Genomic DNA, 25,005 nt, shown 5'->3' with positions numbered 1-25,005 from the left:
AGATCCTCTCCACTCCAGATCTGATGCTCTATCCACTGTGCTATCTAGCCTCCACCAATATCTTTTTTATTAGTATCTTTGTTGAAAATCTCTAAACTCCCTTTCCCTAGGGATGCAACATTTGGTCGTCTGCTTTGATTTATAAAGAAGTCAATATGGGCTTTATTTTGGTTCTTCTAGTATTTGGTAATATGGAATGCCCTCCAAAGGTTATATTTTATTTATTCTGTTTGGTTTTTGCCTTGTTTTTCAGACTCAACTTTTACATTTTACAATCCAACAGATTTCTGTGTAGAGTTGTCACATTGACTTTAGCTATGTCTATGAACTGCTACAATCTTAAATCCTCTTTTCATAACACTGACTCATTCGACATTGTTGGAAAACTTGGATTATTTAGAAGTTGTAAATATTTAATGAAATAAGGACTGAAATGATTAGCAGCCAGTTTTACTTCCTACCTCCAAAACAATGTAGTCTTGTCCATGTATCACAGCAATACCTACACTCCAACTTGAAGCAGATAGCTAGGTCATTCTATATCATTAGCAAGTGATTATGTATTTAGTACTAGAAGAAATGTTAGTGATTATCTAGTTCTGTGGGTCTTAACCTGGATCTCTGAATTTTCATTATATTAATTGGTTTCCTTAATAATATGTGCATTTTATTTTATGTATTTAAAAAATTATTCTGTGAAGGGATCATGAGCTTTACTATATTGCCAAAGGAGTCCATAATAGAAAAAGGTTAAGAACTAGGATGGCTAAGTGGCTCAGTGGATCCAGGCCTAGAGATGGGAGGTCCTAGGTTCAAATCTGACCTCAGACTCTTCCTAGCTGTGTGACCCTGGACAAGTCACTTAACCCCCATTGCCTAGCCCTTACCACTCTTCTGCCTTGGAGCCAATACACAGTACTGATTCTAAGGTGAAAGGTAAGGACTTATAAAAAGTAAACAAATAATTGGACCTCTATGTTAGGGAGAAGTCTGAGACCATGAAAAGACAATCCATCCTGCACAATCTTTCTGTTTAATTTAGGCTAAACTTATTGACCATCTGTAGTATCCAAACTGATGGATGAGTTCTTAGGTTGTACATCCAATGGTCTGGGCATTTGCTTATCATGGCATAGATATTATTTATCTCTTTGATTTTAATACTATGCGGTTTGCTTAGCTGAACCCTTGAATGATTGTGGCTCTCATTTAGGAGGCTCTGCAATGTTATCTAACCATCCACCAGAAAACTAGGACCTATCTGGGCATCCTGCCACCTGCCATGCCTGGTTCAGTTTCTCATTACCTGGAACAACAATCCTCCAGCCAGACCTAAAAGATCCATGTCTTTACTCCTTTGGGCAATTAGCCCTTCCATCTTTGTGACTTGTCTTGGGTCTGTGCTGCCCTGACTTGCAGTTGAGTGAATGAAAACACTAAGGCAAGTAGGTAGGTACAATATATCAAGCACTGGATTGAGTAAGAAAGACCTGAATTCAAATCTAACCTCAGACATTTAATAGCTATGTGACCATGGGCAAGTCACTTATTGTCTGGGAGCTTGTTTCCTCAACTATAAAATGGGAATAATAATAACACCTGCCTCACTTTTTTGAGGAACAAATTGAGTCTCATATGTAAAGTTCTTTTGAAATCTTAAAGTTAGCTATTATTATTTCTATTATCACCTTGCCCACCATACATACCTAAGCAGCCCTAGACCACACTTCACATACCATTCAGTCATTTGCTATGGATCTAGGGACTACCCAGGCATTTTACCATCTGCTCTGCCATCACCCATCCTCTCTTTGTCCTTCACTTGCTCTTTTTCTAAGAATACTTTCATCACTACGGAACCCAACTACCTATGACTTTGTTGACAATCCCCCAGACTAACAGTTCTTTCCATGGCCACCATCCTTTATATGGGTTATATTCCCCACTAGAAATATAAGCCTCTTGAAGTTAGGGACTATCTTTTGTATTTTCTTCCCAGAGCCTAGCAAGTAGTCGATGCCTTTTCATTCATTGCAGATCTTGATGCACAACTAGCACAACTGTCATCCTCAAAGGAAGGACTTTGTCATTTCAAGGGAATTATTTCCATTTGTATTCTGAGCTTGTTGTTCCCTATGATGATAGCAAATGCTTTTTTGGAAGAGAGGACATTGATACGGGGCAGGGGGAGGTTTGAGAGCTTGAAAAGATGGAGCAATAGACAATGGATACCTACCTGAGGTGACATCATGAGCAATTCCATCAATGGAAATAACTGCTCCTGCAAAGCCATTGTTATTTTCATCAAGTATCACTCCCTTGATGCCTTGGTGAACCTGCCAGAAGAAGTTGCAATGAGGTAAGAGCTGTAGCCCATTCATCTAAGGGATACCTACTGAAAGTCTAACATGGCAGTTTAAGGAAAAGGAGAGTGAGTCTAGCTCTTTCACAAAGAGCTAAATTCTCTTTGTTTTATTTATTCCAACAACCAAAGGTCCCAGATGTAAATAGGCTTATTTCTGTTCGCTGTAGAAAGCTAGGACTATTGTGCACTCCAAGGCAAATAAGATTTCTCATGCCCTTTCCCTTGGATATTTCTGCTCTCTATCTCCTCCCAAATCTCTCTGCAGATTACTTAGAAAGATCACATACAGTCCAAACTTAAAATATTTGGGGGATGATGAGAAAGAGAAGAAAGTGATATTGGAATGATTGCTCAGAAAGACATTGGTGCCTTGTTGCACTATGTGTAGGTTTGGAAATAAGAAGATGTGGAGAAAAGAACAATAGCCAGGTTTCAGTCTATGGGCTATAACTATGGGAATGAAGAAAAGATAGATCAAATCAGTTTCCCCAAAGGAATCATTATTAGGACTTGATTGACTATCAGATATGGGGGTTGGTAGTGGGAATGGGGATAATAAATATGTATGACTAAAAGTCAGAGATACCTCCAAAGTCATAAAACTGGAGGAAAATTTTGTTGTGCACAAAGTAGACAAAAACATGGTGAATAAATGAATTAATATCAATGGAACACGAGGATAAGTAGGAGGAAGAACATGAGTTAAGTTTGAGATGTATTATGTTTTATTTATCCCAAAGACATCACATTAGAAACATCTTAAAAACTATAAGAAACCCACGACAAGAGAAATAGCCTGTTAGAGTAGTTTGGGCTCCAAGAAAACCCTTGTTCTATAAATGGAAAACCTCCCTTCTTTGGGGTACAGATATGGAATTTAAAAGTTAAGAGTCCTCAGAAATCCTTTTGCTTTTTACCTCCTCTATGAAACTAATCAATGCTTCTCGGTTGCCAAGCCATTCCCTTTGCAGCTCCTCTTCAGGTGGAAACTTGTTGCAACTTAATTCCAAAGTGATATCAAAACAGTTGGTATGGAGGTAATTGAAGTCTTGCATTCCTATGAAAGAAAAGGACTCGTAGTAGATTTGTACACCTGAACTCCCCATCTTACATTTCCTCAACCTCAACTCTTCCATTTCCTCATATTTCCACTTCTACTTTTTGGCCCCTAAATCCTTTCTTCCTCACAAAATAAATTATTTTCTCCCAAGATTCCCGATGACTCCCCCTCTTTCTGTCCGTTAAAGCCAACTTCCATCACCATAAAATGCCTAATATTGCTTCACCTTTTCACTAACTTAAAATCATTTGTAGGTTTCTGAAGTGTGAATGCTCACACTGAAAATATTAATTTTACATTTAAGATACTAAGTGACTCGTCCATGGTCACCCAGCTAGAAAGTGTCTAAGGTGGGAGCTAAACTCAGAAAGTTTTAAGTTATTGGGTCATTCATGGAGAGCTTGAAGGGACTTCAGTAAGATTTAGCTTCAGCAAATCTCTGCTTAGAAGAAGTATAATCACTTAGAAGTGATTATATGCATCCATCTTTAGTGAAACAGATTTGCTTTGAGATGGGATGGAATGTCCAAGTGAATGTGGTGATAAGAGGACAGGGGAAACCAACCACAGTGAACTGGCTTTTAGAGTTCTTGTTGTTGTTGTCGATATTTTGGAACCTTTCCTTTCCCTCAGTTCCAAGGCAAAAAAATGGTAAGGGATAGGTAATTGGGGGTAAGTGTCTTGCCCAGAGTCATATAACTAGGAAGCATCTGAGGCTAGTTTTGAACCCAGGACCTCTCTCCTGTCAGAGATCCACTGAGAGAGCTCCACTGAGTCACCCAGCTACCCCTCGTAATGCTTTCTTTAAAAGGTTACCTTGAAATTCTGTTTAAACATTAAATAGAAATTAGCATCAACAATTCTTATTTTATGATAGCACTATTAGGCATTAATAAATCTCCACTTAAAATCTTTCACTTATTTTTCCAAAGTCTTTTAGCAACAACATAAATCATCTAAATTTTTAAAAAATCCAACTCAATAGTTTTAAAGCAGAGATAGCCCTGAGAAAGTCTGTGGAATGTAAGTACACTATTTGTTAGTCACAAGGAGACAACTAAATGTAGTATATCCTTAAACTCCCCATCTCCTCTTTGGAGCCCTTTCCACAAAGGTTATTAGCCCAGCCATCAACTCAGTCCTTATCAAAAGTAGAGATCAAGCATCCTGGGAAATGTTTAACGTGGGACTCTTTTAGCCACCCCTCACCCTTCAACCCCCCTTTTAGCCCCCCAAGACTTTCTTTCCAAGTCTCTAGGCTTAGCACCTGCTGCATCCTTTTGCCTTCCCTCACTATGAATAATACTGCCTGTTTAGCAGGATAATGAAGCTGTTGTTTCCGCTTCCAGGCTCTTCCTTGAAACCTCCTTACCCTTGCTGACAGAATACCAGGAAGCCCCATTGATGATGCCATCAGGAAAGTAATCTCCACAGTTCCAGCCCAGGTGCATCCATCCATGTGCATAGGAATAGTCTTTGGACAGCTGAGGGGAAAGCACGGTAGGAAACATGACCCAGAATATACCAAATTTATGTGGCAATGTTCACACCTAGAATTGGGGGTGAAGCCAAAAGTCACTCAATTAGCTGTGTTAATCAGCAGGGTTAAAACAAGATAGTGGGAAAATCATGGATGAAGAAACGAAGAGCCTTGGATTCTATATTGGCTCTGCCATCAACCCCACTTTGTAAACTAGAGTAAATTACTTCTCCAGACTTCAGTTAGGACTCTTCTGTTAAAAGGACAAGATTAGCCTAGATGATCTCTAATGCCCCTTTTGGCTCTATCGGTCTTTATTTACTTTTTCACTGAACTTAGGAAGAGACTACTAAGTCTATTTATTTGTTTAAAACCTTTACCTTCTGGGGGCAGCTGGGTAGCTCAGTGGATTGAGATCCAGCCCTAGAGATGGGAGGTCCTGGGTTCAAATATGACTTCAAGCACTTCCCAGCTGTGTGACCCTGGGCAAGTCACTTAACCCCCATTGCCTAGCCCATACCACTCTTCTGTCTTGGAACCAATACACAGTTTAGATTCTAAGGTGGAAGGTAAGGGTTAAAAAACAAACAAAAACAAACAAACAAAAAAAAAACCCTTAACCTTCTTCTAGAGTAGCAAGAGGTAGGCAATTGGAGTTAAGTGACTGCCCCAGTCACTCACACATGAGGTTTTTTTTTGGCAAGGATACCATAATGGTTTGCCATTTCCTTCTCTCTTGTGTCTCCATTTAACAGATGAGGAACTGAGGCAAATAGGTGTTAAGTGAGAGCTCACACAGCTAGGATGGGTCTGAGGTCAGGTTTGAACCCAGGTCCTCCTAACTTTGGTCCTGGCACTCTATCCACTATGCTACCTAGATGCCCCTACTAAGTTTCTTTAAAAAGAGAGAAAAAAGTATTCAAAGCATAGTCTTCAAGAAATAGAGAGAGAAGAAAATGGTTCCCAGTGAAATGTCCTAAGGAATAGGAGTTACAGGGTCTACCAAAAATTGTATTAATTAGCATGTAGTCTGGGGCACACATCACATACAGGAAAGGGAAAGGAGAATTGTGGGAAATGTAGCCTGGGGCACACATTCTAATTAATACAAAATGAAAAGAATAGTTTATCTAGGAAGGTTGAGGTTACCACTGGACAAAGGAGGGAGGGAAGGAGAAGGAATGTATTCTCTTCTCTGATCTCCATCATTCAGAGACTGTGGGAAAGAATTAACCAACCCTTCGATGAACCTTATTCATTGCCTCATCTCTTAGCAAGTTTAAAATGGAGAGTTGTCAAGTCATTCCCCAAATGACAAATGGTCAAGGAATATGAATAAGCAGTTTTCAGAGGAAGAAACCAAAACTATCAATAATCATAATATGAAAAAATGTTCTAAATCCCTCCTGATTAGAGAAATGCAAATCAAAACAACTCTGAGGTATCACCTCACACCTAGAAGATTGGCTAACATGACAGCAAAAGAAAGTAATGAATGCTGGAGGGGATGTGGCAAAGTTGTGTAAAAATGGAGACTTGAAACGGGGACTTTCCCAGAAGTCCTTGCTCACTTCCCAAAATGCCTTGTAACCTCATCTGGGCTAAGAGAGAGGTGGGGTATTTAACCTGACTGTAAAGGCTACTGGGCTCTCTTTTCCTACTTCCGTATGGGAGCACACGCAGCTCTCCACTTAGCAGGCAAGATGTGAGTGGTCATGAATAGGCTCTCTGGGCCTAGCATGTGCCTTTCTTACTTGTCTTTTCCTAAATTCCTTATCTTAAATAAACCTCTAAAAATATAATACTTCTAGAGAGAAACTAATTTCTACCTGCCTCAGTTCCTCCCCCTCCCTAATTTTAACTGTTACAGTTGGGACACTAATACATTGCTGGTGGAGTTGTGAATTGATCCAACCATTCTGGAAGGCAATTTGGAACTATGTCCAAAGGACACTAAAAGACTGCCTGCCCTTTGATCCAGCCATAGCACTACATTTGTACCCCAAAGAGAGAAAAAAACATGGGGATGGACCCGTTAGTACAAAAATATTTATAGCCACATTTTTTGTGGTGGCAAAAAACTGGAAAATAAGGGGTTGTCCTGCAATTGGGGAATAGCTGGGCAAATTGTGGTATATGATGGTGATGGAATATTATTGTGCTATAAGGAATGATGAACTGGAGGATTTCTACATGAACTGGAAAGACCTCCAGGAACTGATGCAGAGTGAAATAAATAAATAAAATGCATGATTGTATCCTCAGATCATCTATGTTAGATATTACTAAAGATTTCCACTTCATCTATTCAGTTAACATCCCTTAGGCACCTAAAACTTACATTTCACTATTATACTAGGTCTTGTGATTTAGCAGGAAAGTACCTGTAAAATTTTTATTTTTATTTTAAAATATTTTTCCATGTTTACATGATTTATTTTCTTTCCCTCCCTCCTCCCAGAGCCGACAAGTAATTCCACTGGGTTGTACAAATATTATCAGAAAAGTGCTTTTTAAATAGAAGAGTTTAATAAATGTACATATGATCATTGAATGAATTCTTTTCATGCTGACTTTGAGTCCAAAGGGTTCCCATCTACCTATCAAAATATTCAGGTCTTTCCACTCCTTCTAGCCCATCTCTCTTCCCTTCTATTCCTAAACTTCATAGAAAATTTATCTATACCAACGCTTCCACTTCCCTTACTACCCACTTCCCCATCCTACTTTGTAATCTATAGGAATGTCCTGATTAGAGGTTAAAGGATTCAAGGTGATTTAGCTTTGTTCCCCAAACAAGGTCTATAGTCTCTTGCCTCCATACTTTTGCTTAGGCTGTCCTATATTCCTGGAATTCTTTCCCTCTCTTCTCTCCTTGAATTCCTTCCCAGTCTTTAAAACCTAATTCCAATGTTACCTCCTTCATTGAGCCTTCCCCGAACCTCTCAGCTGATCACCACCTTCATTCTCGGGCTGTGCATAACACTTTGTCTTTCAGTTCTATAAAGCATTCATTATTTGACATTGTACATTACACTTTTATGTATTAGTGACTTACTGTACTATACTGGAAGCTCCTTAAGGGCAGAGATCATGTGTTTGTATCATTCTTACATCTTGCCAAGGACTCTGTGCACAGCTGTTGTTTAGCTTTCAGTCATATCTGACTTTATTTGACTCTGTGGATTTTTGTCCATGAGGTTTTGTTGGGGTTTTTTTTGGCAAAGATAATGGAATGGCTTGCCATGTCCTTCTTTATTGTGTTTCCATTTTACGGATGAGGAACTGAGGCAATCAGAGTTAAGTGACTTTCTAGGGTCACTCATCTAATAAATGTCTGAGACTAGATATGAACTCATCTTTCTGAATCGGAGCCCAGTTCTCTATCCACTATACTACCTAGCTACCCTTCTCCACGCAGTAGTGTCTTAATAAACTCTTATTGGAAATGGCTCATTGATTATTGTGGGAAACCCTTGTATCAGAATCCCAGTGGCCTGAACTCCCACCCAAGAAAGGGAGAGGATCAATGGATCAGAAAAGATGAGAGAGGTCTGGTATTTAGAAGAATGGCTCCATCCCTGACCTGGAAAATGATACAACTATTTATTTTCCCAAGGAACGCAGCTGAGTAGAACCCAAATTGGTGAGAGGATGGCCTCTCGGATATAGACCCAAAAGACCTATTTATTTTTTAAAGTCCTTACCTTCTGTCTCAGAAGCAATGAGAGTTAGGTGACTTGCCCAGGGTCACACAGGTAGGAAGTGTCTAAAGGTCAGATTTAAATCTAGAACATCTCATCTCTGGTCTTGACTCTCAATCCACCGAGCCACCTAGCTTCCAGCCTAAAGACCTATTGGCTAAGGAAGTGTCTTGCCCTTTAAAGAAATATGATTGCCTCTAGTTGATCCAGATCTTTTAATAGCCAAAAGGTTTTGTCCAGGGTGAAGCTGAATGAATAGTTCTCAGCTGCCTGGAGATAAACTTCCTTCCTCTTCCTGCTGAAACAGCCTGCTTGTCAAATCGCTGATGCTGCACTTCTCAAAGAGAGATCTTCCAGATACAGGAACCAGGCCAAACCTACTTACTTGGTACTAAAGTAATTTGTCTAAACTTATCTGGAGGTTAATGGCAACTCAGACATTCCTGTGCTACCTGGGGACTTGTTGCTATCCCTAGGACAGTGCTATAAAGTATTTTGTTCTGTATAAGCTAAATTAAGACAAATACTACATCATTCTGAATTGAAAACTTTTAGAAACACAGGATTCTGGAGCTGGAAGGTGCCCCCTCCTCATTTTACAAATGAAAGAACAGAGAACTGGACAGCTTAAATCACTTGACCAAATTCATGCAGTGTGTCAACGGGAGAATGTGGACTAGAATCCTGGTCTCCTAATTCCCCAATTGGAGACAGAATTTACATAAGAAAATTGACACCTTCTCTGTGGGGGAAGCCACCTACTCTCCTGGCATAACTTCCAGATGACTTTTGGCTTAAGTCTATAATTCTCTTATGGATTAGTAGGAAATGAAGAGTTCTTGAAGGTTCTAGTGATGATGAACTTATGGCATAGATGCCAAAGATGGCATGCAGAGCATTCTCTATGGGCATGAGGCTGCCCCTCCCCAATTACTAGAAAGGCAGAGGGACTTGGGCAGAACTGCTCCCTTTCCCCTCTCCCCTCTCCACTGTGCCCAATGACATTTTTTCACATCAACCACCCTGCCCAGCAGCCAAATGGGAGTGCTTCCTCCCTTCCCTGTGTAGGGTAAGGGGGAAAGGCAGGGTGCACTGGACACTCAGTGGTGGTTGCACAGCACTCAGTCTGGGGTGGGGGGGTGGGGGGTGGGGCTGGCACTCCACCTCTAAAAGGTTTACCATTACTGTCTACCACCTCTGTCCAGTAGAACAGCTCAAAAGGAAAGAAAAGTATTCCTTAATGTGTGCATGCATGGGGATAAATTAGAAGTCTTCCCAATAAGATCAGGAGTGAAACAAGGAGGCCCATTATCACCTCTAATATTTAACATTGTACTAGAAACACTAGCAGTAGAAATTAGAGAAGAAAAAGAAATTGAAGGTATTAAAATAGGCAATGAGACCAAGGTATCACTCTTTGCAGATGATATGATGGTCTACTTAAAGAATCCTAGAGAATCAACTAAAAAGCCAGTGGAAATAATCAACAACTTTAGCAAAATGTAGAATACAAAACAAACCCACATAAGTCATCAACATTTCATATATTTCAACACATCTCAGCAGTAAGAATTATAAAGAGAAATTTCATTTAAAATCACCCTAGAAAACATAAAATACTTAGGAATCTATCAGCCAAGACAAACACAGGAACTATATGAACACAACTACAAAACACTTTCCTCACAATTAAAACTAGATCTAATAATTGGAAAAACATTAACTGCTCATTGGTAGGATGAGCTAACATAATAAAAATGACAATCCCACCCAAACTAATTTATTTATTTAGTACCATACCCATCGAACTACCAAAATTTTTTTTTACTGAATTAGAAAAAACACAATACAGTTCATTTGGAAGAACAAAAGATCAAGGATATCCAGGGAAATAATGGAAAAAAAAAAACATGAAAGGGGACCTAGCAGTGCCAGATCTCAAACTATACTATAAAGCAGTGGTCATCAAAACAATATGGTACTGGTTAAGAGACAGAAAGGAGGATCAGTGGAATAGACTCAGTAACCTCAGCAAGATAGTCTATAATAAACCCAAAGACCCCAGCTTTTTGAACAAAAATCCACTATTTGACAAAAACTGCTGGGGAAATTGGAAGATAGTATGGGAGAGATTGGGCTTGGATCAACATCTCACACCCCATACCAAGATAAACTCAGACTGGGTGAATGACTTGAATATAAAGAAGGAAGGAAGGAAAGGAAAGAAACTATAAGTAAATTAGGTGAACACAGAATAGTATACTTGTCAGATCTTTGGGAAAGGAAAGATTTTAAGAACAAGTAAGAGTTAGAAAAAATGATATTTTAAAATGTAAAATAAATAATTTTGATTACATTAAATTAAAAGGTTTTGTACAAACAAAACCAATGCAACCAAAATTAGAAGGGAAGCAATGATTTGGGGAAAGAATCTTCATAAAAAAAATCTCTGACAAAGGTCTAATTACTCAAATTTATAAGGAGCTAAATCAATTGTACAAAAAAAATCAAGCCGTTCCCCAATTGATAAATGGGCAAGGGACATAAATAGGCAATTTTCAGATAAAGAAATCAAAACCATTAATAAGCACATGAAAAAGTGCTCTAAATCTCTTATAATCAGAGAGATGCAAATCAAAACAACTACCTCACACCTAGCAGATTGGCTAACATGACAGCAAAGGAAAGAAATAAATGTTGGAGGGGATGTGGCAAAGTTGGGACATTAACACAATGCTGGTGGAGTTGTGAATTGATCCAATCATTCTGGAGTGCAATTTGGAACTATGCCCAAAGGGTGCTAAAAGACTGTCTGCCCTTTGACCCAGCCATAACACTGCTGGGTTTATACCCCAAAGATATCATAAGGAAAAAAGACATGTACAAGAATATTCATAGCTGTGCTCTTTGGGGTAGCAAAAAATTGGAAAATGAGAGGATGCCCTTCAATTGGGGAATGGCTGAATAAATTGTGGTATATGTTGGTGATGGAATACTATTGTGCTCAAAGGAACAATGAACTGGAGGAATTCCATGTGAACTGGAATGACCTCCAAGAATTGATGCAGAGCGAAAGGAGCAGATGCAGGAGAACATTGTACACTGTAAAGATTAAATTTTGGGGATACTGATAGAGGTAGAAATTAGTTTCTCTCTGCAAGGAGTATTATTTTTATGAGGTTTATTAAAAGTTATGGGTTAAAGAAAATACAAGCAAGAGAAGTATGTGCTAGGTAGGCCATGAGGCCCACCCAAATTTCACTCACATCATGAGATGCCTCTGTTTGCCAGCAGAGCCAGGAAGAGAAGAGACCCTGCTGTGGGCAGAGACCCTCTAAATAATGATTTTGCTCTCGGCCCAGGTGAGAATTCAATGAGATTACAAAACATTCTGGGGAAGTGGAGCAAGGACTTCTGGGGATTGAAGTCCTGGATTCAAATCTATTTTTACAACACAGAGACTGATATACTGGGGTACAATGGAATGTAATGGACTTCTCCATTAGTGGCAATGCAGTGATTCAGGACAATTTGGAGGGATTTACGATAAAGAACACTATCCACATTCAGAGGAAGAACTGCGGGAGTAGAAACACAGAAGAAAAACAATTGCTCGATTTCATGGGTTGATGGGGATATGATTGGGGATGTAGACTCTAAATGATCATCCTGGTGCAAACATCAACAACATGGAAATAGGTTCTGATCAAGAACACATGTAAAACCCAGTGGAATTGCATGTCGACTATGGAAGGGGGTGGGGGGGAGGGCAGGGAAGGAACATGATTCTTGTAACCAGGGGAAAATGTTCTAAATTGACTAATTAGATAAAATTTATTTTTTTAAAATGTGTGCATGCCGCAAATATCTGAAAAGATATTTATAATCAAATATCATCACACCTTAGTAGCTTAACAGATATTTGTGCATATAATTGAAGACAAAGTAGACATGTTTCCTGATATACTCTAATGTACTTATTCAGTCTCAAACTCTGAAATCTTGAATTTCTCGCCAGTTAACACTAGTCAAACATCAACTGCAAAATCTGTAGTTTCAGCATTAGTCAAGCATCTGTATTGCTGATCAGTAACCCATTCTGCATCATCAATCACCTGTACTGGATCTGTAATATTCTATACTGGGCAGTTAGCTTTGTGCCTAATCTGTTTTATTAATTACTCATATTTTTGTTTACTTTAGTTCTGAACTGACCGACATAATTAATTGCCTATAGTGGTCAACCCCTCCCCCTCCAATGTTCCCATTCCAGCAGGGTAGTAAGATCTCTGCCACATTGGCAAACAATGACAAGGTAGAAAATGGGGGGAACATGGGACATGTGCATGAAGAACTCTAGCAGTCCAGAAGGATCCCCCAACTTTTCATGCTCTTTATTCCCTATGACATATATGTCAAACCAAAACCACACCTCCACCTAAATTTGGCTATGCCCATTTTCCAGGGGTTTTGGGAAAAGTCAAGATTTCTCTGGAATGGGAGATGACTAGCCTCCAGACCCTAATTAATATGAAAATCCTGTAGTTTGCATACACAGTGGGCGGAAGCTGCATCTCTAAACTGGGACTGCTACTCCCCACCTGGAGAGCTGCTATTCCATCAGCTCCAAGAGAGAGCACTCTACTAGCCCCTGGGCTAATCCATCAGCCATTAGGACTATTATTCCACCTTAAACTTCTTCAAATAAAATTATTTTCTTACTTCTGGATTGAACTGAGTTTGACTCCCCTTTTCGGGGGGGGGGGGGGGAACCCTGCTACAAACTTGAGTGTATTTCTAACACAACAATTCCATCCTCACAATGACCCTGTGAGGTAGATGCTATTATTATTATCATCCCCATTTTATAGATGAGTAAACTGAGGCCAAGAGAGGTTAAATGACTGTCCCAGGATAATAGCTAGTAAGTCCTTGAGGTGGGATTCAAACTTAGATCTTCTGACACTGTATGCTATTTAATATTTTTGTGGATTACTTTTTTGTTTACTTACCAAACTATTGTTAAGTAAGCTCTTAGAAAGATTATAGGTTCACAAATATAGAGCTGGAAGGACCTCACAGGTCATCTAGTCCAACACTCTCATCTTATCAACTGAGGTCCATGGAGGTTAAGTAATTGTATTAAGGTCACCCACTTAACAAACAAGAGTCATGGTATTTGAACCAAGAGCCAGACTTCAGAGCCATTTCCCTGCCATCATATTGCTCTGCCTCCTCTAGTTAGGGTATTCTTCGTACTCTGGATATGGAAATTCAACATCAGCGTATCATTTTGTCTTTCTGATGTGATTTGGATAAGGATGATTCTAGTCGGGGTAATATTTGATTGGTAGTTACATACACAAATAATTTGAGAATGAAAGGAACTTTGGTGGCCTGTACTTGGAAGTACATTTGTACTTTGCAGATAGTAGCATCTCAGCAAATATTTCTTGATTTGAGGCTCTCATTTCTTGGACCTGTAACAAGGGAATCACTTTAAAAGACTGATATATATTAATTTAAGGTCGCCAAGGAATCAGCTATGTAATTCCTAAATGAAAAACTCAAGTCAGCCGTCAGCCTTTTTTGGAGTTTAATTACAATAGGAGTAAGAAAGGAATTAGAGAGAGAGAGAGAGAAAAAGGGAGAGAAGGGAATAGGGCTTAAATACCCCTTCTGTTTAGGCTGGGCCAAAAGGCCCAAGCCCTTAGATAGCTGGGGCAAAGAAAAGAGATCAGTCCCTATCACTCACGTGACCAAAATGGAGAAACAGTCTCAGAGGCCCCCACCTTCAGCTTCCTTCAGAGCAAGCCTTCTCAGAGCCCAGGAACCACACCGACCAAGACTCCACCTTCCTCTCAGTTCTCCCATCTCCCAATCACTGTTCATCAATTTCCCTGTGCCAATGGAGGCTCTAGCTTAACCCAGGACCGCCCAGAGGTTTCTGGCTTTTGCACATGTCTGTTGAAGGTCATATTTTCAAATGATTAAATCTTTGATCTAGGCTGCAGCCCTTACTCAATCCTATTAGGACTGAATAGGGTGGAGATTTATTCCAAGTATCTCCATTGTATCAATTCTAAAATCAATCAAGACTCAAAGAAATTCCTGTTCTATGCTTAAGCATAGGTCAAAGTCCTTTCCATTGTTCAGCAAAGGGTTTCTGTCCTAAAGTAATCTTAAGAAGGGAAGAGAAGGAACCTCCCATGCCAATGGGGTTCCCATTCCAATAGACTATCAGTAAGAAATTTTCCAAGTATGAAATATCCCAATGGTGAAATTTCCAACATTTATAAGTCTAAGGAATTTTGAGGTTTACAGACCTCACATCCTTTTTATGCCTCATTCTCTGCCAAGCACTTAACTTAGCCTTTCTGCTTACCTTTTTAAACAGTTTATCATCTGGGGTGGGAGTATTGGCAGTACGACGGAAACCTCGAACCCGATGCTCACGGGACTTGTCATATGGGTAATTGGCTACAACTGCACCTCCATGAAGATTGGCAGAAAGAATGAAGTTGATGGAGTCCATCCATTTTATAACAGCCTCAGTCTCTGGTTCCACCTATATGGAAGTAATGAGTTAGGAGGGCTCCTAGGAGGATGCCAGATGCCAAATTACTCATTAATTATTTTCATGCAAGAGAAAGTACAGAATTCACACAAATGGGTATCTGAAAATTCTCCATTCTAATAAAGAGGGGGTCAAGGGGGAAGGTGAAGAAAGGAAGGCTGCATATCTGCTCCCCGCCTTCTCAGTCTCTAGCCTTGTACTTAGACCCAGGGGAATAAAGCCAAATAGGTAAGGGAAAGCATGGCTGAGCATCCCTTCGTCCCTCTCTAGACTATCCTGCTACCTCATTTTCATAGGCCTTTTTCTCTCATGTTATGGAACCTCTTCATCTCAGACCTCACTCCAACCCAGACTACCTCTCACATTGGAACTGGGAGACTTCACTTTCTGATTGACTGGTTCCTCTTAGAGCATCCAGCTAAAGGAGAAGATCAGGCCAAAGATATCTTCATTGCTGACTCATTTCCATGCTCGTTGGTTGACTGATTTGTGTAGCATACAGAGAGGGAAGGAACAAGATTGGAAGCCATCTCTGACAGATCTGTGCTAAGGCTCTGATCAGTCAATTAACATATAAGAATCTATTTATTTATTTTTATGTTTATTATATTATATTTATTTTTTTAAACCCTTACCTTCTGTCTTAGAATCAATACTAAGTGTGATTCTAAGGTAGAAGAATTGTAAGGGGCTAGGCAATGGGGGTTAAGTGACTTGCCCAGGGTCACATAGCTAGGAATGTTTGAGGCCAGATTCAAACCTAGGACCTCCCACTTCTAGGCCTGGCTCTCAATCCACTGAGCCACCCAGCTGCCCCCTGTATAAGAATTTATTAATCATCTAATAAGTGCCAGGCATTGAACTGGGAATTGGGAATGCATACATAAAGAGATGGTCCATATTCTTCATATCTTATATTTTATTAGAGGATATATGTTTATAAATAAACAAATATGAATCTTTTCTCTATAGGATTTAATTTATTATTGGCATAACTATTACCAAATATTTATGGAGTCTAACTAAGCACAGAATTCTGGGCTAAGGTCTGGGAAAAGAAGAGGGAGTTGGCCTAGAAGCCAGGAAGATCTAAGTCTAATATCTATTGGCTGTGTGATCTTGGGCAGGACACAATCTTTTTACAAGTCTAGTTCCTTTCCTTATCTATCATCACTAAATGCCAGGTGCTGTGGAAGGTACCTGGGATTCAAAAAGGGATAAAACACAGCCTTGCCTTCAGGGGACCATCAATATTGCCAAGTTAGTGCTTAATAAATACTTGGTGATTGAATTAGAATAAAAGTAGATGGGAGAAAATGAGTGGCTGTGATCCCCCCACCCCCAAATTGTTTTTGTGGATAAACATTTCAGCTCTGTACCTGATTTCTCCAGTTGTCTGGAAGGGGTATGTGGTGGTTGGGCCCTCCATGCTTGTCATTGTAGTACATGTAGGTGTTAAGATCTGGAAAGTTTCGGTTTAGGTCTATTCCATTGGCATTATTCCGGCCGACAAGATATCCATTGGAGTCTGGACCCTGGAGGGAAAAGGAAGAGATGGAAATGGAAGTTTCAGATTAAAGTTTACATTTGGCAGCTAGGTGGTTCCATGGATAGAGCCAGATTTGGAGTCAAGAGGTCCTGGGTTCAAATTGGCCTCAAACACTTCCTAGCTGAACAAGTCATTTAACCCCAATTGCCTCTACAAAAGTGCCAAAATTCAATACTTGTAACTTAGCAACATTTTAAAGACTTTATTTTTATCTCCATTGCCTTCCCTGTGCTTTTTTATTGGAGAAGGGAGGGGTGAAAAAAGGGACTAGACCTGATTTCACAACTCCAGATTAGGAAATTTCTTCTACCTGTTAAAATGAGCAACTTGATATGTTTTAGCAAATTGTCCAGGGTGACATAGTACTATAAGTCAGAGAGAAGACTTGAACACAGATCTTTCAAACTTCAAGATCAACTCTCTAATCTATCTCTATTGATACTTAAAAAAAACCCAAAAACTCTTTAGGAAACCTCTAAAAGATCTTGTGTGCTTCCAGAAGGGAAGGAGAGTTGAAATTCTCTTTTAAAAGTAGGCTTGGGAAGACACTCAACTCAGGTAAAAGAATGAATGAGAGAAAAGGGGCAAGACTGGGGTCATTGTCCCTCATGCTTGAAGAGGGGGTTCCATAGACCAGATTGACACCTTTTTAGTTTGTGTACTGGGGTGTGGTTTTGGTTGGGTGGATAGGTGGGGGGAGGCTATAGATGAGAAATTTCCACCCAAATATGGCCTGATGTACCCCATACCAAGCTTAATAACTGAGATATAGGTCCTAAAACTAAAGGAGCAGACGTGGAAAAATGTATCCAAGAATGAGCAAAATGAGAATCAGGACTGATCTGGTGGGATTCTCAGGAGACATTATCCAGGAGCACTAGGTGGCGCTCAGTGGGTAGAGTGGTAGGCCTGTAGACAGGAGGTTCTGAGTTCAAATGTGATCTCAGACACTTCCTAGCTATATGATCCTGAGTAAGTCACTCAGTCCTATTTGCCTAGCTCTTACTGCTCCTCTGCCTTGGAACTGATACTATCTATTCTAAGACAGAAGGTAAAGATTTTTTTTTTTAAAAGGCATTATCCACACTCAGGCTTCAGGATAAGAATAATAGGAAGAATTATAGATTTCAATCAATTTGCCAAACTTCCTGCTCTCTGGGTACAATTTGTTTTTAGCTTGGTCAGGGGTAGAAAAGGTCACTCTCCAGATTCCTTTCAATTTTCTTTGACAGAAAGAAATAATAAGGAAAAGATGTGCACAAAAATATCTATATCCATGCTTTGTGGTGGTAAAATATTGGAAAATGAGGGGATGCCCTTCAATTGGGGAATGGCTGAACAAATTGTGGTATCTGTTGGTGATGGAATACATTTGTGCTGAAAGGAATAATGAACTGGAGGGATTCAATGTGAACTGGAACAACCTCCAGGAATTGATACAGAGTGAAAGGAGCAGAACCAGGAGAACACTGTACACTGATACACTGTATCAGGAGACTGATACATTGTAGTACAACTGAATATAATGGACTTCTCTACTAGCAACAATGCAATGATCCAGGACAATTCTGAGGGACTTATGAGAAAGATCACTATCCACATTCAGAGAAAGAACTGTGGGAGCAGAAACACAGAAGAAAAACAACTGCTCGATCACATGGGTTGATGGGGATATGTTTGGAAATGTAGACTCTAAGCGATCATCCTAATTAGTAATATGGAAACAGGTCTTGATCAATGACACATGTAAAACCCAGTGGAATTGCTTGTTGGCTTAGGGGGAGGGGGAAGGAGAGGGAAATAACATGAACCATGGAATATTCTAAATTAATTCTTTAAAAAAATTTTTTAAATAAAAAAATAAAATACAACAAATTTACTTTGGCTGGATTGAATCATTAGCACCATAGATTCAAAGCTGGAAGGGACCTTAGAGGCCATATAATCCAAATAACTAATCCTCAAGATTAAGAAACAGGGGCAGAAAAAGGTTAAATTACTTACCCACGGCCATACTGGTAATAAGTGGCAGAGTTGGAATTTGAATTCAGGTCCTTTTGAATCTAAATTCAACATTCTTTCCACTATATCATGCTTGCTGCCTCAACCTCCCACTGCTGCTACCCTCATTGGATCGTTGCAATAACCACCCCTAATCTGTCACAGGAATAATCCAGAAGGGATCACTAAGTTTCCCCTGCGAGTTCTGAAGTCCTGCCAATCTATGATTCCCTCTACCTAGTCGATGGCCAACAGTTTAGTCAAATATTAGATGCAGTATTGATTCTAAGACAGGAGGTAAGAGTTTAAGATAAAAAAGTAAATAATTTGTTGATGCATTTTGTTTTTATGTCAGTCATCTTTGGGGATATGTTGCTTTGATTCTAAGACAAAAGGAAAAGGCTTAAAAAAAACCCCCAACAAATCCAAGTTTACAGGACTTACTAGCTTAGTAGTTTAAAGCACTTACTAGCTGTGTGATCTGGGTCAAGCTACTTATCTTTTATGGGCCTCAGTTTTATCATCTTTAAAATGGGGATAATACTAACCTCTATCTTCTAGCATCATTGTGAGGATAAAAAACAAGATTATATTTGTAAAGTGCTTTGGAAAGCTTAAAAAAAGCATCAGACACCATAGAAAAAATTTTGAGCTATCATCCAGACTCAGTACCTGGTCTGCAGCTACTTCATAACCATCTGGGTTCATGGAGGGCAGGATGTGAATCCTCGTATTGTGAATTAGCCGCACAATGCGCTCGTTCCTCTGGCGGTACTCTTCACACAGAAACTCGCAGAGTTGGATTAGCAGCTCTCTCCCCAGCACTTCATTTCCATGCATGTTTCCAACATACTTAAATTCTGGCTCCACTGGAATTGTAAAAAAAAAAATATTCTTAAAGCCAAGAAAGGAAGAAAAGAGATCGAGTTGACCCAGGATCTTCCTGGATAAACACCCATTGTTAAAAAGGAGCTTTGGTTTTTGATTATTTCTTTTCAACTGATAGATCACAGCAGAAGGAATGAGGTAGGGAAGTTGAGGTCAAAACCTCAGGTCTGCCATTTGCCACTTGAGAGATTTTGGATAAGTCACTACATCTCTCTGGGAGAGCCTTAGTTTCCTTTCCTGTAAAATGAGGGAATTGTACTAGGTGACCTTTATGCTCCCTTCTAGCTCAAAGTAATATTAGGATTCTATTTGTGTGATGAAACCATTTAGTTTCTTGGGACTCCAATTTATAGAGAGGCTTTAAGGTCCCTTTGAGCCTAGGCTAGGGTCCACCTATGGCATATCTTCAAAAGTCACCCTTACCTAAGGCTCCAAGAAGGTAAGGGAGTTTCTCACTGTCACCTGGAAAGTTTTATTATGTTTTTTCTTCAGTAATGGTTTCTTTTTCCTAATTATGTAGAAAAACAATTTTTGGCATTCATTTCCTAACATTGAGTTCCACATTCTCTCCCTCCTTTCCTCCCCACCATGGTAAGCTATTTGATACTGGTTACACATGTGCTAGCATACAAAATACTGCTCTATTTGTCACGTGGAAGACACTCACACGTGTATGTAAACATGAAGAAAATAAAGTGGAAAATGGTTGGCTTTGAGCTGTATTCAGACTCCATCAGCTCTTTCTCTGGAGGTGGATACCATTTTTATCCAGAATCCTTTGGGATTTTCTTGGATCACTCTGTTGTCATTCACAGTTGTTCATCACACAATATTGCTGTAATTGTGTACAGTAGTCTTCTGGTTCTGCTCACTTCACCACGCAGATAGTTATAGAGACAGAATTTAAGCTGACATTTTCCCACATTATAAATACAGCACTCTAACTATTATACCATACCAACTCTTGCTCTGTTTTAAAAACAAAATAAAATAATGACATACTCCTTTGGGCCATTTTACTCTAACCCATTTGTCATTCTTCCTTTTACTTTGTGCCAATAATCAAAGACCATTAACATTCAAACACTTACAAGATAGGTGACCCTAAAAAAGTCACTTAACCCTATTTGCCTCAGTTTCCTCATCTGTAAGATGAACTGGAGGAGGAAATGGCAAACCACTCCAGTATCTTTGCCAAGAAAACCCAAAATGGGGTCATGAAAAGTTGACAGGGCTGAAAAGACTGAACAACACTAAAACAGATCTCTAAGACCAGAGAGAGGGTTAATCCCAAATCTGCACTCTAAAATTTCCCTCAAGTTCCCTAAGAGTATAGTTGTTAATCATCCCATCAGAAACTTAACTTTCCCAAAATTTATGGCAGTTTACTCTCCTCTTTCTATCAGGGCTGGCTTGTTGCCAGGCACAAGATGGGGAGGAGTCTTAGAATTTATGGTTTCAGGGGCAGCTGGGTGGCTCAATAGATTGAAAGCCAGGCCTAAAGATAGGAGGTTCTTCCCAGCTGTGTGACCCTGGGCAAGCCACTTAATCCCCATTGCCTAGCCCTTACTGCTCTGCTGCCTTGGAACCAATTCGCAATATTGATTTCAAGACAGAAGGTGAGAGTTTTAAAAAAAAATTATGGTATCCTTAAATGGAAAAGGATTTTAGAGATCATTTAGTGTACATGTTGTTGTTGTTTTTCCTAACCTTTACCTTCCATATTAGAATTAATACTGTGTATTGGTTCCAAGGCAGAGTTTTAAGGGCTAGGCAATGGAGGTTAAGTGACTTGCCCAGGGTCACACAGCTAGGACATGTCTTAAGGCCAGATTTTGGAATTCCTGGTCTCTGGGTCTGGCTCTCAATCCACTGAACCACCTAGCTGCCCCCTAGAACATGTTCTTAATCTTTAAAGAACCTCCTAGATATATTTCAGGGTATCTGTGACCTTCAATGGGGGTGGAATTTCATCTTTATTTTCACTAAACTCCCCTGAAACTTAGTATTTCCCTTAATAATGAATATTGGCCACAAACCATTCTTCTGAGACGAGGCTGAGAGGCTTCCCCTGCCTTCCATGCTTCCCTACCCCTCTACATGCTAAGAACCTCAGTTCTAGTGCAACTCCTTAAATAAATGAGGAAATGGACCCACAGCAGTGCAGTGGCATGCCAAGTGTGCTCCATACCAGAGCCAGGCTTAAAAACTGAGTCTCCTCATTCCTCATTGATTTGCCTACTACTTGACTCTACTTCCTCACTAGATGTAGCTTCGCTTTGGCCAGGTTCACTGCTGGACGAAATGGAGAATTCTTGACAGATCTTTACACCTCAACTTTACCATCTGCAAATGGGGATGATAACAGCACCTACCTCTCGGGGTTGTTACGAGAATCAAATGAGATCATATTTGTAAAGCACTTTGCAAACCTTGAGTGGATATTGATAAGTGCTAGCTGTTATGTCATCATCGTCATTATTATTATCATTAGCTGAGCAGTCTACAGGAGAACCTTCCGACTAACTCCCTTTTTCTTCTAAGCAGTAATATTTAATACGTAATAACTCAAATTCATAATGAGCATCCTACAAATATGAAGGCATCATAAAGTGTAAGCATAATATTTCCTCATCTGTAAAAGAGTAACTAACTCGCCTTTTTTTTTTTAAACCCTTACCTTCCGTCTTGGAGTCAATACTGTGTATTGGCTCCAAGGCAGAAGAGTGGTAAGGGCTAGGCAATGGGGGTCAAGTGACTTGCCCAGGGTCACACAGCTGGGAAGTGTCTCAATCCAGATTTGAACCTAGGACCTCCCATCTCTAGGGCTGACTCTTAATCCACTGAGCTACCCAGCTGCCCCAACTAACTCCCTTTTTAAAGCACAGTGAATCCAACCTAATCCAATCCAAAAAGCATTTCTTAAGCACCTATGTGCAAAGCATTGGAGGCTATAAAGACAAATAGTTAACTGTTCCTTTCCCAAGGGAGCCCAAGGACTCGCCAGAAATCAGAGCAACATGAATACAACCAGGAAGACCTGCTGCTGAGCTGATCTGTGGACACGCCTTGTAGCTTCTAGACACAGATTCTATCTTCTTCATTCCCCAAATCCACACTGTATGTGTGCCAAAAACCTATTGAGCTGACCTGAAATAGTCAGATAACTAGAAACTGCTGTCAGCAAGAAAACTACAGATGGTATCGGTGGCAACAGGCTCTCCCTTGTCTGATTTCTTTCGCTTCTCTCCTCCCATCACCATTAAAACCCTGCTCTGACCACTGGCTCCTGTGTTCATTCTTCGACAAATAGCACCACTGAACTCTAAATGTTACTGACCGTAAAGCTGATTGCCTACATACGACAGTAAAATAATCTTTAACCACAGAAACAACACGTAAGCCAGACCTAAACCAAAGCTATTTTATTGGTTTCTGGACCCCTGTCTTCTATGACTGAGCTCTGATGTCTCTTTTGTTTTGATTAAAAAAAAAAACAAACCTGTCTTGAATGCCTAAACACTCCTGAACCCATTCCTATTATGGCAGAGACAGTGATCGGTTTATTTTGGTTTTAAACAGGGAATATCATTCTTTTTTTTTTTTTTAAACTTACCTTCTGTTTTGGAATCAATACTGTATATTGGTTCTAAGGCAGAAGAGTGCAAGGGCTAGGCAATGGAAGTCAAGTGACTTGCCCAGGGTCACACAGATGGGAAGTGTCTCAGGCCAGATTTGAACTCAGGACCTCCTATCTCTGGGTCAGACTCTCAATCCACTGAGCCACCCAACTGCCCCCAGGGAGTATCATTCCTAATAGAAAGGAAAAGGTCCCAAGTTTTTTGTTTTTTGTTAGACACCCAGAAAGATTCATGGATATGTGTAAGGAGTTTTTAAAATTACAGAAATATACACAATTTCTGCTTTATTTGGAGGCTATAATCTCAAGTAGACAATAAAATAAAGAAAAAGAAAAGAGCATGTTGTTTTTGTTGTTCAATCCTGTTTGACTCTTTGTTACCCCATTTAGGGTTTTCTTGGCAAAGATATGGATATCTGCCATTTTGCCAAATACTTGTCATTTTCTTCTCCAGCTCATTTTACAGTCAAGAAACTGAGGCAAACAAGGTTAAGTGACTTGCTCAAGGCCACACAGCTACTACATGTCTGAGGCAGAATTTGAATTCAGGTCTTTATAACTCCAGGCCAGGGGCTCTAATGCACTTTGCACCTAGCTGTCTATATGTTCTTTTATGACCAGGATAGAGTGCAACAGCCTGGGGTCAGAAAGACTCTTCCTGAGTTCAAAATTGACCAAGAAAATTACTAGCTGTGTGACCCCGGACAAGTCACTTAATTCTGTTTGCCTCAGTTTCTTATCTGTAAAATGAGCTGTAACAGGAAATGGTAAACCACTCCAGTATCTTTGCCAGAAGCTCAAATGGGGTAACAAAGAGTCAGACACTAGTGAAACAAATGAACAACAAAAAGAACATAGAGATCACCAGTTGACTAAGCAACAGAATCAAATAAGTAATGGTAAGTATCCTTACCTAAATGTAATTTGGTTACTTCCAGGTTCTCTAGTCTAGTGGAGCCAAATTCAAATACAAAGAGGGACCACTAAATCATACACAGGAATCCCTGATGACTACATGATGACTTAGAAAACCACAGATTAACATTATCTGTGTTTCATCGTATCCTTATTTATTTTGCTACATATTTCCATTTATGTTTTAATCTGACTTGGGGCTAATATTTATGAGTATTACAAGTCACATGTTTGATACCTCTCTGGCTTAGCCTTTTCCTTGGAGGTCTTGCCCTTATGCTCTATTTTCTATCTTTAAATCCTTTATCCCCTTGCCCTCCTGCTGATCATTCCTAGGCTATACTTATTACCCACCTTTGCTCCTATTCCTCGGCTGCTAAAAGCTGAACTGTAGAAGAAGCCAAGCTGCTGTATGTTCTGAGCCTGCCACAAAATTAAACTACTTAACTTCTATGGAATTCATCTTCCTGAGTTCAAATGTGGCCTCAGATGCTTAATAGCTATGTGTCCCTGAGCAAGTCATTTAGCTTTGCCTCAGTTTCTTCATCTGTTAAGTGATCTGGAGAAGAAAATGGCAAGCCTCTTCATTATCTCTGCCAAGAAAACCCCAAGTGGGGTCACAAAGAGCCAAACATGATGGAAACAAATGAACTAAACTGAACTAACTGAACTTCTGTGGGGTCCTGAGCTTTTCATTAAATCCTTTCAGATTCTTTAACCCTCCCCAAAATGGGATGTATTTATCTTCTTTTCTTGGGGTACAGACATTAGTTCTCTCCCCATCCCTACCCCCAGAAACAACTTTGCCTCCTACTTTCCTAAGAAA

The 25,005-nt window shown here is 39.8% G+C and overlaps 1 protein-coding gene across 1 annotated transcript in view; it reads right to left on the bottom strand.

The window, feature by feature from the left end:
- Positions 1-25,005, bottom strand: part of CPN1 (carboxypeptidase N subunit 1) — a 49,612-nt gene that overhangs the window by 10,770 nt on the left and 13,837 nt on the right. The window contains exons 2-7 of the mRNA XM_001372867.5: positions 19,409-19,605; positions 16,566-16,721; positions 14,995-15,177; positions 4,798-4,909; positions 3,283-3,422; positions 2,237-2,336 (exon numbers count right to left, since the gene is read on the bottom strand). Coding sequence (XP_001372904.1) covers positions 2,237-2,336; positions 3,283-3,422; positions 4,798-4,909; positions 14,995-15,177; positions 16,566-16,721; positions 19,409-19,605 — 888 coding nt within the window. The remainder of the gene's footprint in view (positions 1-2,236; positions 2,337-3,282; positions 3,423-4,797; positions 4,910-14,994; positions 15,178-16,565; positions 16,722-19,408; positions 19,606-25,005) is intronic.

The sequence above is a fragment of the Monodelphis domestica genome, chromosome 1, assembly GCF_027887165.1.
Source record: "Monodelphis domestica isolate mMonDom1 chromosome 1, mMonDom1.pri, whole genome shotgun sequence".
NCBI classification, from domain to species: Eukaryota; Metazoa; Chordata; class Mammalia; order Didelphimorphia; family Didelphidae; genus Monodelphis; species Monodelphis domestica.
Note: the sequence above shows the minus strand (reverse complement) of the source record. Positions and strands in the feature narration are given on the sequence as shown.